Here is a 12,568-nt window from a genome sequence, read left to right on the forward strand (position 1 = left end):
GGGAGATGATATCACCGCTGTGATGCAGGTTGAATTAATTACATCCAACATTTTTCAAAATTAAACTAGAGCTGCTATAAAGTTTCCGCATGCGTTTGTTCTGTATACTAGTATTAACCAGGCAGTTCCTAACATTTCCTTGTATAAACTAATACGATGGCTGTATTAAAGTTGGCTCTGAAATCGCCACGCTGGGAAATGAAAGCTATAGTTGCTGTGAGAATATGATGAACTTCATCAACATCATTCAAACCAAAAGAAGAAACAAAATAAAACACACTCGATGATTAATTAGAAAAATGGAATTTACTAACATTCCTTATTCGGTGAAGAATAGAAAGCCATCAATATGAACAAGCCACCATATATATATATATGTATATATATATATATATATATATATATATATATATATATATATATATATATATATATATATATATATATATATATATATATATATATATATGTATATATATATATGTATATATATGTATATATATGTATATATATATATGTATATATATATATATATATGTATATATATATATGTATATATATATATATATATATATATATATATATATACTGTAGATCCTCCACCGCATCCATTGGTCTCTCCTGAAGGTTAGAACTTATACAGAATGAATTGCATGATTCACTAACTATTACTGATCTATGGACAATATGGCTATAGTTGAAAAACAACTATGTTGGTTCACACCTAATACGGTCTTATTTTCCTTATTTTCTACATTTTATTGTCTTCACTTGGTCGCAGAAATTACTCGATGCCTTCACAAATGTTTGCCATCACCGGCAGATTTGATCCATTGAGGCCAACAGCAGTACAAATGTGACTGTGATGTACAGAAAATACCCAATAGATTATTAGCATACACTGAACTATCCAAGCAATGTAATCGATATAAGTTTGCAAGTAGCAAATAAATTTCTATGGCCAAATTATTATTAAAATTGAAAGTTTCCTGTCAAATTATTGAATAAATAATAACTTTGTTGATGCCCTTTGTTGATGCCCTTTGTAGATGCCCTTTCTAGTGGGTCGTAGGTTTGGCTCAACTCATTGTTCTAAATATCTCGAAACTCACTGTATGACAATCTCTTAATGGAGTGAATTCACCTGTACAGTAGAACATTGCTTTCGACAGTATGGCATATATTCACGGATATAAATAATTATATTCCTAACAATAGTCCAATATGACGAAATAACATTAAATCGCCAGTCGCCCTATAGCGTGTTCTTCTTATACTGTATACCCCAATGGTCTAATGCAGAGTTGTGTGCGTGGGAACGGCGCGCGTTTGTGTATGTGTGTAAAATAATCATTTCAGTGACAGTCATCAGTTGGGGTACATATATGGATGTATAGACCGCGTGACCTGATATTTTGGGATCGTCATGTCGCAACTATGCTTATAGAGAGACTCTAGTTTGACCCAACGAAGCCACATTCTTCCATTCTCGTCTGCAAATAGAACAGAAATGACATGAGTCGTGAGAGATTAGAATCTCGGAGGGTAATATATCATCAAGTAAAACTGTATCTCTTTCGAGAATTAAATCGGTTTGTACAGGGTTTACAAGCTTCTATTGAATAATTAACCTCTGTGTTTGCACAGTCATTTTTGCCTAACGTTTAATCCATCCCTTAGCCGATTTTGCTCAGTTCCATTTCTACTCAAATTGCGGTTGAGTATTTTCACTAATCGGTCCTATCTACGTTACGGGATACCTCACTTGTATTGCTTCTAACTAGGACATCATTCCCTGAGCAACGATTATGGTGCTGTGGGTCTTCTTTGCGTAAGAAGAACGAGACTGGTCGAACTTGGCCAAAGTTGTTATTAGGGCCCAATGTAAAGCATAAAGGTAAAAATAGAAAGTTAGCATATATCCAGCTTACGGCCATCACTAATGTAAGGAAAACACCAAGCTGTACATAGCTGAGAACAGTTGCTGGAATCATGAAAGCACCTGCAGTAAATGTTGATACAGCCGCCACGGTAATTGCAGCACTTAGTGTTGTGGTGGCATACATAGCCTTGCTCTTGCGATCAGGGAACGGGGCTAATCTAAAGGCGACTCCATAGTGAATCGTAAAGTCAACCGATAACCCAACTGCAAGAGAAAGTATTGCTGACTCAAACACGTTTAGTTCCCAGCCAAGAAGAACAAGACAGCCTATAACAACGAACACGGCACATGATATAGTTATAATAGCAAACAGTGTTGTAACAATGTTTCTGGTGCTAAGAAATAATACAATGGAAGCCATGCTCAAAGAAATTGAAACCGATGTGGCTGTTCCACTGGCAATACCGGCTTGTAGGTCATAGAAATACAGTTGAATATCCATTTGACTGACGCTCCAACCACCCTGCATTCCAACAGGTGCATTTATAACTTCCTTTTGGGTCCATGTCCTTAACTCCTTCCAAAACGTGTCTACCGATGAAAACTGTAAACTGTAAGGAGTCGAACCGTCAAACGCTAGATACAACACTTTGAGTGTGTTGTCTTCATCAAATCGTAGTCCAGGTGACGCTAAATTATATTCACATGAGAAACTGATGCAACGTTCGTTCCAATAGTGTTTCACACATGCCTCAAAGACAGTTTTTGTAAACGGGAAATTTGTTTGAGCACAACAACGGTTATCTGGTGGAAGTAAACATGGTCGCCGCATCCACAGTCTGAAATCATCGATCATACAAAAGCCATTACTACTAGAATTACTTATGAAACTTTGTTGACGAACACGAATACAGAAATTGTATAGCCATTCCTGGGTTTGACTGTTACCAAATTCAAAGTTTGTGTCCAAAACAAGCTGTCCAGTGTTATAAGGATCCCAGTGGTTACCGTTATCGATTGGTATAACACCCCATATGAAAAATACGGGCATTAAAGGCTTCTCATTGATATCAAATGCATATGTCTTCCTATATACTTGATCGTACTGCTCGAATAGGTGGTCGTCGCGAAATAATTGAAATTCATTTTTCTCGGGTAAACCAAGGCGAGGATATATGAATGAAAGAACGAACCCCAAAGCGCCAACCGACAAAAGAAATATTAACCAAAAGAATCGAAGATGCCAAATAACTTTTGGTAAAATAACCTCAAAGAACAAGTTAGGAGAATGGCAACACTTGTTGATTACTTTTAGCAGGCTGTTCACAATATGGCTTTTTGCTTGCAATGCTGATACCATTGGGTTGATAATAGAAACATATTTATCATGGATAACTATCACAGCTGGTAGCCATGTTATAGTATACGCAAAGTTTATTAGAATGGCCAAACCCGCATATGCGGCAAAACATTTGATAGCTGTGATGTTGCTGAATGCTGTGGCAAAAAGAGCAGAGGAAGTGGTAAAACTGGTTACAAACACTGTAGAGAATGCATGTTTGCTAGTTTCTTCTAAAACGTGTACTCTTTTCTCTTTCGTGAAACCAAACTTCTTTTGAGAAGCTCTCCAGAGATCAATATAAACGAATGTATCATCAGCTCCAACACCAATAATGAGCACTGCACTGATCACGTTGACGAACGGGAAAAAGGTAAGTCTAAAAACTAGAAAGTAGATTGAGTAGGCCATGGTCAAAGACATCGCCATGTTTGTTATTGCGCACAAAGTGATGAACAGAGAGTGTGTGTATATCCATATGATACATAAAGCTGACAGGGCACCCATCATTACCAAAAAGAAATCAGAAACCAAAAACAAGTCAAATAAAACAAACTTCAATCCAAAATCTCCGGCTGTAACTTTCGTGACATCATCGTCGAGACTAGCGTCATCCCCAAAATTATCTTCAAATAGCTGTTGAGTGGAATTTCCGCAGTTATTAGAGTCAGGGCACAACACGATGGGGGAGAATGACATGGTAAAAGTGGGATGGTCAGAATATGAAATTGGAAGTAAAAAATTGGAAGTAATGTAGATCAAATCCTCTACGGTACACTGCTCTGGAAAGTGTTGACAATTAGTCAGATCTGACGGTACAATCACAGACGTACTTATCGCCTGGAATTGTGTCAATATTTCTTGGGCATAGGTCACATCCATCTCCGCCACATCGAAGCAGGAACTTTTATTACTCATTAAAGCTACCACGTACCCCAAAGACCAGCTTGGACAACACATATTTCCTGCTGCTACCGTTCTCTGTGTTACACAAGTCTTAGCAAAGCTGTCGTGCTTTCTTATCAAATTCTCTTCGTGTCGACACACTGAGGTGAGTTTGTCTGCTTGAAACATAGAACCTTCATCCACTGTCTCGTACACAAGCTTAAGAAGATGTGACCCTGTGTACAAACGAAAAGAACGCATCAAAAATTGACCAGATACTTTTATCATTAGTACAATCATATTTATATTTAATTAATGATTTGAAAATTTGTATTTAAGATGTGTGTATGTATGTATTTGAGATCCTCCTGCAAGCAGGAACTCGCGAAGAAGCCATCATAGGCTTATAAAAGCCGCAAGCTGACCGAACTCATTCTCTTAGATTCATATTTAACGTCCATGATTATGAATTGTCAATTGTCAACAACTCTGTAACTGGACGATATACATTAATCTTGGAGTGACTCGAACTCGGGACCTTATGATTTAAAGGCACCGGTGTTAACCGCTAACACTCCTAGATAAGATAAATAGTAATTTCTTACCAAGTGCTGGACAATTGTTAATCTGTTTCTTGTCCCTGTGTAACGGCGTTGTCTCATCCAACTGATGCGCCAACGAGCGTTTTCTTTGCTCAGAGATTCTCACAACGGAAGATAAATCGTGATTTCCTTGTTGCAGATTCCATAAAGATGTTAGAAAACTGCCAATCTCCGTTCCCCTAGCTTCAAAACCCTACGAGAGATATACATTAATGCTATTTAATACTAGTACTATACATAAATCAACACTGGATCTTGTTATATATGACATAATGGTTAAATTAACAAATGTTCAATTTAAGTCAGATAATTAGTTTTAGGTAACACAAAATGGGTAAGAAATAAGTAAAGCTCGATATCCAACAATTTGGTGTTATGTTTGGGATAGCCAAATGCAAACATACACTAAACTCAATTTGCTTATCACTACATTGCTAGCTTGCATAGACTGAATTCCATACATCTGACATCAGTATATACGTGAGGCCCAATTGAATAGCTTACATCAGGGGTTCCCTAACTGGGGTGCATGAACCCCAGGGGGTGCGTGAGTCCATCACATGGGGTTCGAGAGACGTTTCTGAAGGTCAAAACTAGAGTAATTTTGTTGAACTACAATATGATATATCATATAATTAAGTAATGTACAAAAGTCGTACATATCGACAACCTCTTTTCGCGTTCCATACGCATATGTTGCCATAGTAGTACCGTACCATGCATGTGATACTTGATCTTTTACGAAGGACTGTTATTCCTATTATAGTATAATATTGAATGACTCAGATCGTGTCTCGAAAAGTTTGGGGTTCGTGGACAACTCTGACATCCACAGGGGGTTCGCGGGGGTGTAAAGTTAGGGAAACCCTGGCTTACATTTAACTTGTTACATTGAAGTGGGCAGTCAATAGATATATGGAAAGAGATCATTATGATATATTAAATATGTCTGCAGATTATGTCAGATCCCTACCAATTGCAATTATGCTGCACTTTATTCTTGTTTTACTTTTCTTTTCTGTTTTACCTTTCTTGGTTCTTCGAACGAGGGAAGACCATGAATTGCATATGTTAGAGCGCCACATCCCACCGTAAATACCATAATCAGAAGACAGATAAGAGAGGGAAATCGCTCTAGAGATGATGAGTACCTTGGAAAAGATTATTTAATATCCGTTGATAATGTTTAGGTCATAATATAGGACTAAGTCGTTCATTATGTGAATGCACTGAATACAAGCAATATAAAATGAGCTATACCGTATACAGCACGATAAACTGGTGTTCACCGAGGGGTGCTATGTTGTGTGAATAAAATTAAAATATAATTTGTCGAGCTGTTATAATGAATGACGCTATAGCTTATCATTAACAATTCGCTATTAACTGAGATGTCAACGTAATGTAGCAATTTATCTGTAAAGGCACATTTCATACATATTTATACAAACAAAAAGGGAAAAAACTTGAAATCCAGAATTAAAAATCATGATCTACGTTCAAACTGCTCTAATTTGTAAGATATCAACAATAGCAGTCTGCAAAGAGGCATCTTTGAACAGCTTAAGGCGGTACCTGAACCAAAATCCATTTGGTGTACGGCGGTCATTGGCTTCTTGGTGTTCTACGTTTTGAGTTGTACTGGTATTGCTTGCTCGGTTATTGTCTCTCATAGCGTACGCAGATTCGAGGTTAAGCAATGGTCCACATCTGACATGACATTGGCATGACATTATCGGTATCAGGATTAAACCAATGTCTTATGAATGCACCTATAGTACGATCGTAACCTGTCAAGAAAGATGAATATTTTTAATATTATCATTATTGTTGGTGCGTTTCATTTCATGACAGATTAATATTAATAATCCGTTGATCCGCATACTTAATCCGCATACTTTATTCTTGTGAGCTTTTCAATATATGATATCGAAGATAGAAGAGGGAAGAATCAGAGGAATCCGCACCTTGATTCTTGTGACAACTAGCGCAGGGACATTCCCCAACGAGCACAAACGTTCTTCCAGACTATACCACTTTACCACCCCTTCTACATTCCACCAACCAACCCTCGCCTTCAACATACAATCGACGCCTTTACGTAAGGTACAATAGTGTATTGTCAACGAGGAGGACACTCGCCATTGCTAATGCCCCATTAGGCCTGTATGTTTTACTTTCAGTAACATCCTGCCAATATCTTCTTTTTCTCGAAACCGAGATGATACTGAAATATTCTTAGCTACATGACCAACCACTGCGTGAACGCCCAGTGTATAGCGTAGTTAGTGAAGCTCTCAAGGAAGTATCCTTCCCAAGATATATAGAAAATAGCTAGCGCATATGAAATTTATTTTGTATGACATGGTTAACTACATTTAATGTTTCAAAATGTTGAAATAAAGACAATTTATAAATGTATTCGTTGTAAGAAAATGATGAATCTCGGTGTATACTTTGTTTTCGTCAATCACAGTGAATATTGTCGTGTAACAAGCAAATCCAAGTGAGCAAAATCTTTGTAAATTTCTCACCTACGGGAATAATTTCCTCCAGCAGTAGTAGGATTGCATGGAATTCGGAACCGTCGGTTTTAGTGGTTGAGCTTGAAATTCAATAGCAGTTCACCGGGAGCGAGCTTCTAACACATCCGTCTTCCTGTGATATTGGCGGTAGCTTACATAACATCAGATCAATTTATAGTGTTAAAATGTGAACTGAAATACTTATTAAACAGCCTCACTTAATTACTGCTCCGCTATTTAATGAACCGTTCAAATAATATTGAGTTCTTTTCGGTTCAAATCGCCTATACAATCTAGTTTAGTGGCGAGGGTTAATTATCAACAACAACAACAAAAAACTCGTGAGCCTCTGCCAAGTTGAATCTTTTTGCAATCACATGACGTTTGCAAAACACATAAATAATTTATTAAAGCAGAGAAAATGAAAACTGCTTAAAAAACGCCAGCTACAACCGAAGTACTACGAGGAGTAACAGGTCAAAGGATTTCAACGTTATTGTTATACAAGAATAGTTCAGATGTTCATTTACTTCAGTATGTGTTAAGCGCTATTTAGGCCTACACTATGTACGATACGACAAACAAAATATGTCTTTAAATCCACCACATGCGAAGAATTTAAGCGATAAATGCATCGTGAACGTGTGGTACTTTGGCGAGAAAGTTTGTTGCCTCTCTAGCAACCAACAAAAGTAACAAAAGTAAAAAACACCAACATATAACACCAATTCTTAAAGATCTTCACTGGCTTAGAATTGAGTACAGAACCAATTATAAAAATTCTTGTCCTTGTGTTCAAAGCAAGGAATGGTTTAGCCCCAGTTTACCTACAAGGGCTTCTCCAAGGATACAGACCTAGCAGGGTGCTTCGTTCAAGCGTACAACATATGCTATCTGTTCCTACTGTTCGCACTTCCACTTATAGGGAACGTTGCTTTGCTAGATCAGATCCACAGCTCTGGAACAGTATCCCCTTACATCTGAAATCAATCCAGCATATTTCAACTTTCCAGAAAGAACTCAAGACGTTCTTATTCATGAATGCGTATCCATTTGTTTGATAACTGTTGTGTCCATTTTGGGTACTTTGCTCCTGCAGCGCTTCTGAGCAGTTTTTACTGGATAAAAGCGCTTTACAATTCTTATATTATTATTATATACCATACTAGTCTACTCTCTATGACATGTCATATTATATACCATACTAGTCTACTCTCTATAGCATGTCATATTATATACCACACTAGTCTATTCTCTATAGAATGTCATATTATATACCACACTAGTCTATTCTCTATAGTCTGCTCTCTATAGCATGTCATATGATATACCATACTAGTCTACTCTCTATAGAATGTCATATTATATACCACACTAGTCTATTCTCTATAGAATGTCATATTATATACCACACTAGTCTATTCTCTATAGAATGTCATATTATATACCATACTACATGTTATATATACCACACTAGTTTATTCTCTATTGTCTGCTCTCTATAGCATGTAATATGATATACCATACTAGTCTACTCTCTATAGAATGTCATATTATATACCACACTAGTCTAATCTCTATAGAATGTCATATTAGATACCATACTACATGTTATATATACCATACTAGTCTATTCTCTATAGTCTGCTCTCTATAGCATGTCATATGATATACCATACTAGTCTACTCTCTATAGAATGTCATATTATATACCACACTAGTCTATTCTCTATAGAATGTCATATTATATACCATACTACATGTTATATATACCACACTAGTTTATTCTCTATTGTCTGCTCTCTATAGCATGTAATATGATATACCATACTAGTCTACTCTCTATAGAATGTCATATTATATACCACACTAGTCTAATCTCTATAGAATGTCATATTAGATACCATACTACATGTTATATATACCATACTAGTCTATTCTCTATAGTCTGCTCTCTATAGCATGTCATATGATATACCATACTAGTCTACTCTCTATAGAATGTCATATTATATACCACACTAGTCTATTCTCTATAGAATGTCATATTATATACCATACTACATGTTATATATACCACACTAGTTTATTCTCTATTGTCTGCTCTCTATAGCATGTAATATGATATACCATACTAGTCTACTCTCTATAGAATGTCATATTATATACCACACTAGTCTAATCTCTATAGAATGTCATATTAGATACCATACTACATGTTATATATACCATACTAGTCTATTCTCTATAGTCTGCTCTCTATAGCATGTCATATGATATACCATACTAGTCTACTCTCTATAGAATGTCATATTATATACCACACTAGTCTATTCTCTATAGAATGTCATATTATATACCACACTAGTCTATTCTCTATAGAATGTCATATTATATACCATACTACATGTTATATATACCACACTAGTTTATTCTCTATTGTCTGCTCTCTATAGCATGTAATATGATATACCATACTAGTCTACTCTCTATAGAATGTCATATTATATACCACACTAGTCTAATCTCTATAGAATGTCATATTATATACCATACTACATGTTATATATACCATACTAGTCTATTCTCTATAGTCTGCTCTCTATAGCATGTCATATGATATACCATACTAGTCTACTCTCTATAGAATGTCATATTATATACCACACTAGTCTACTCTCTATAGAATGTCATATTATATACCACACTAGTCTATTCTCTATAGAATGTCATATTATATACCATACTACATGTTATATATAGCCTACCACACTAGTTTATTCTCTATGGTCTAATCTCTATAGAATGTCATATTAGATACCATACTACATGTTATATATACCACACTAGTCTATTCTCTATTGTCTGCTCTCTATAGCATGTAATATGATATACCACACTAGTCTATTCTCTATAGAATGTCATATTATATACCATACTACATGTTATATATACCATACTAGTCTATTCTCTATAGTCTGCTCTCTATAGCATGTCATTTTATATACCATACTAGTCTATTCTCTATAGTCTACTCTCTATAGCATGTCATATGAATACCATACTAGTCTGCTCTCTATAGAATGTCATATAATATACCACACTAGTCTATTCTCTATAGTCAAACCTGTAAATATTAATGACGCGGCAAAACCAGACATAACATTTAAACAATGGCGCCATCATCGTCATGATAGTCTAAAGTTTTGCACTACAGTTTTACTTAAGTTGCCAAAAGTTACTAAGTATCAAGTTATCATTTGACCAAGTACAACTTTCTAACATTTGCAAAGTTTTCTATTTTCTAATATTTCCAAAGTTTACTATTTTATATTACTTCCTCTTTTAACATTCATTTTTTAACCGTACATGTAAGGTCAAATGTACAGTACTTAACCATGTCTATGTACATACTATTTTACTTTATCTTGGGTATTATAGAACCAAACTTTTTTTCAATCTACAGCAATATTATCTTGTTTTGTACTTATGTGTATGATATACTGCATAGTGTTATGCAACTACTTAGTACCCTAATATTCTATAGGATGCTGTGGTGGGAAAAGTGTGTGAAATTTTCTTTGAACGTTCAATTTGCCAATTGCAAGTGAAAACATCAATCTATAGAATATCTTACACATTATTTAACATTGTTTAAGCCTTTCAACATGTTAATGTTTACAAGAAAAGATTAGACCTGACGTTATTCACACTTATTTTTGTATTATACTATAAGCTACAAACTATTAGATCCTTTGGTCTACCTACCATTATGTAAATATCTCCATGTATATAAAGAATACTTGCAAGATGCACTTGAGTCAAAGTTGAACAATGTATTATCTAGTTTATTCTCTCTTTTACACACTGCAGATTATGTCATCACTGCCCAATTTCTCACCTATTTTCTTAACTGTATCAGACCACATAGACTTCACGTATTATATTTATGAATTCTACTCATCCAGCGATCAAATAAACAAAAGAATACTAATCACAATGGAACAAGATCTACTATCATAGCACAGGGCCTCAGCTCCACCCAGCCCCCCCCCCCCCCCGCTCACCCCAATGCACCCAAAACATAACATAAGAAATGCAATCAACATTATGAGTACTACCTCTACCCTTTGGCAATGGCCATTGTCAGCCCAAGCACGGGAGAGGAAAGATCTGAAACTACCTCTTCTTCGGGCCTGCACCTCCCACTTCTCAACTGGTGACAATTATGTTTTTGTGTGCAGCAAACAATATCACAAATTCCAACAAAGCCCAGGTTTACACTTGCTTTTCAATTTTCCCATAGTAAAAATTAGAAAACTATTTTGCGCTTACTTACACATAACCGAGAGTAGTATTTCCTCAAATATTAAGAGCTACTGATCTCAAACCAATTAGTGTAAGCATAATAACACTTAAAATGTACCATTTCCATATTTCATTTAACTAACCCCATTCAATATTCTTTTCCAACCTGCTAAAAAAATAGGATACTTCAGAAATGACTTCCCTACACCACTCTTCAATCCATCATCGAATCCTCTACGCAGTTTTGTGTTCTGGTTTATACTTGTATTTAAAGGGGTAAAGGGGAAGGGGAGGTAAGGGAAAGATGGCGTTGAGTGACTGACGGGCGCCTTCTCTCGGTAAATATCAATGAAAATGCCCGCAATTCATAAATGAATATAATATATGAAACCAAAGTATGTGGTGATTCATTTCGATATGAGTTACGTGTAAGGGAATCAGGGATGCGTACCGGTACCTATCTTGATCGCCGAGTCCTGAGTATTTGATCAAATATAGCCAGGAGGGGGGAGGGGAGCGGGGAGGGTAGATAAAGAGGTGTAATAATCCATCCTTTGTTGACTATTTCGACTATTATAATCACTTATGATGGTGCGTGTGAATTTGATTCAGTTTTTTTCAAGATAATTCATGGCTTTGATAATTTATCATTTACTGATTTCTTCATTTTGGCTAATAACAGAAATACTAAAGAAATCTTGAGTAGCCTACCTTAAAATCTCAATACGTGTTTGATGATGCATTTCGGTAAACAAACTTCCGGAGTAGATTCAATGTTTCTTATTCTAAATGCACTCTAACCAGGTGGGTTTAATGGAGAAGAGTTGTCGCAATCGAAAGAAAGAAATTTGTATCTGTTGCCTTATGGCACGAACGATTTATCGTAAAATCATGCACTACGACCGCCCATGTCAGCATGTTCATAACAAAAATGTAAACAAAATAGTCTACCCATGCGGCCCCATCAAGATTGTAATGCAGTCCTATACTCATATCATCCACTTTTTACAATTCCACAGAGGAAACA

The 12,568-nt window shown here is 35.9% G+C and overlaps 1 protein-coding gene across 2 annotated transcripts; it reads right to left on the reverse strand.

Annotated features, from left to right (window-relative positions):
• Positions 1 to 602: 602 nt before the first annotated feature.
• On the reverse strand, positions 603 to 8,488 carry LOC139980837 (protein dispatched homolog 1-like). 2 transcript variants are annotated; one of them, XM_071992795.1, is made up of 5 exons: positions 7,247 to 8,488; positions 6,284 to 6,498; positions 5,736 to 5,859; positions 4,712 to 4,901; positions 603 to 4,342 (listed from the first exon to the last, which is right to left on the reverse strand). In XM_071992795.1, the coding sequence occupies exons 2-5, from the start codon at positions 6,439 to 6,441 to the stop codon at positions 1,731 to 1,733; spliced, it is 3,084 nt and encodes a 1,027-aa protein (XP_071848896.1). In that variant the 5' UTR covers positions 6,442 to 6,498; positions 7,247 to 8,488; the 3' UTR covers positions 603 to 1,730. The 2 variants fall into 2 exon arrangements, with proteins under 2 accessions (XP_071848896.1, XP_071848895.1); XM_071992794.1 differs by having other exon boundaries at positions 7,243 to 8,488.
• Between the last annotated feature and the right edge of the window lie 4,080 nt (positions 8,489 to 12,568).

Source organism: Apostichopus japonicus, chromosome 15, assembly GCF_037975245.1.
Source record: "Apostichopus japonicus isolate 1M-3 chromosome 15, ASM3797524v1, whole genome shotgun sequence".
Taxonomy (NCBI): domain Eukaryota; kingdom Metazoa; phylum Echinodermata; class Holothuroidea; order Aspidochirotida; family Stichopodidae; genus Apostichopus; species Apostichopus japonicus.

Excerpts from the sequence above, each read along its gene's own strand:
- LOC139980837 (XM_071992795.1), bottom strand. The coding sequence starts at position 6,441 with ATGTCATGCCAATGTCATGTCAGATGTGGACCATTGCTTAACCTCGAA. Across the intron at positions 5,860-6,283 it reads CCAAATGGATTTTGGTTCAG|GTACTCATCATCTCTAGAGC; the intron begins GTACCGCCTTAA and ends ATCTTTTCCAAG. Across the intron at positions 4,343-4,711 it reads TAACAATTGTCCAGCACTTG|GGTCACATCTTCTTAAGCTT; the intron begins GTAAGAAATTAC and ends GTTTGTACACAG.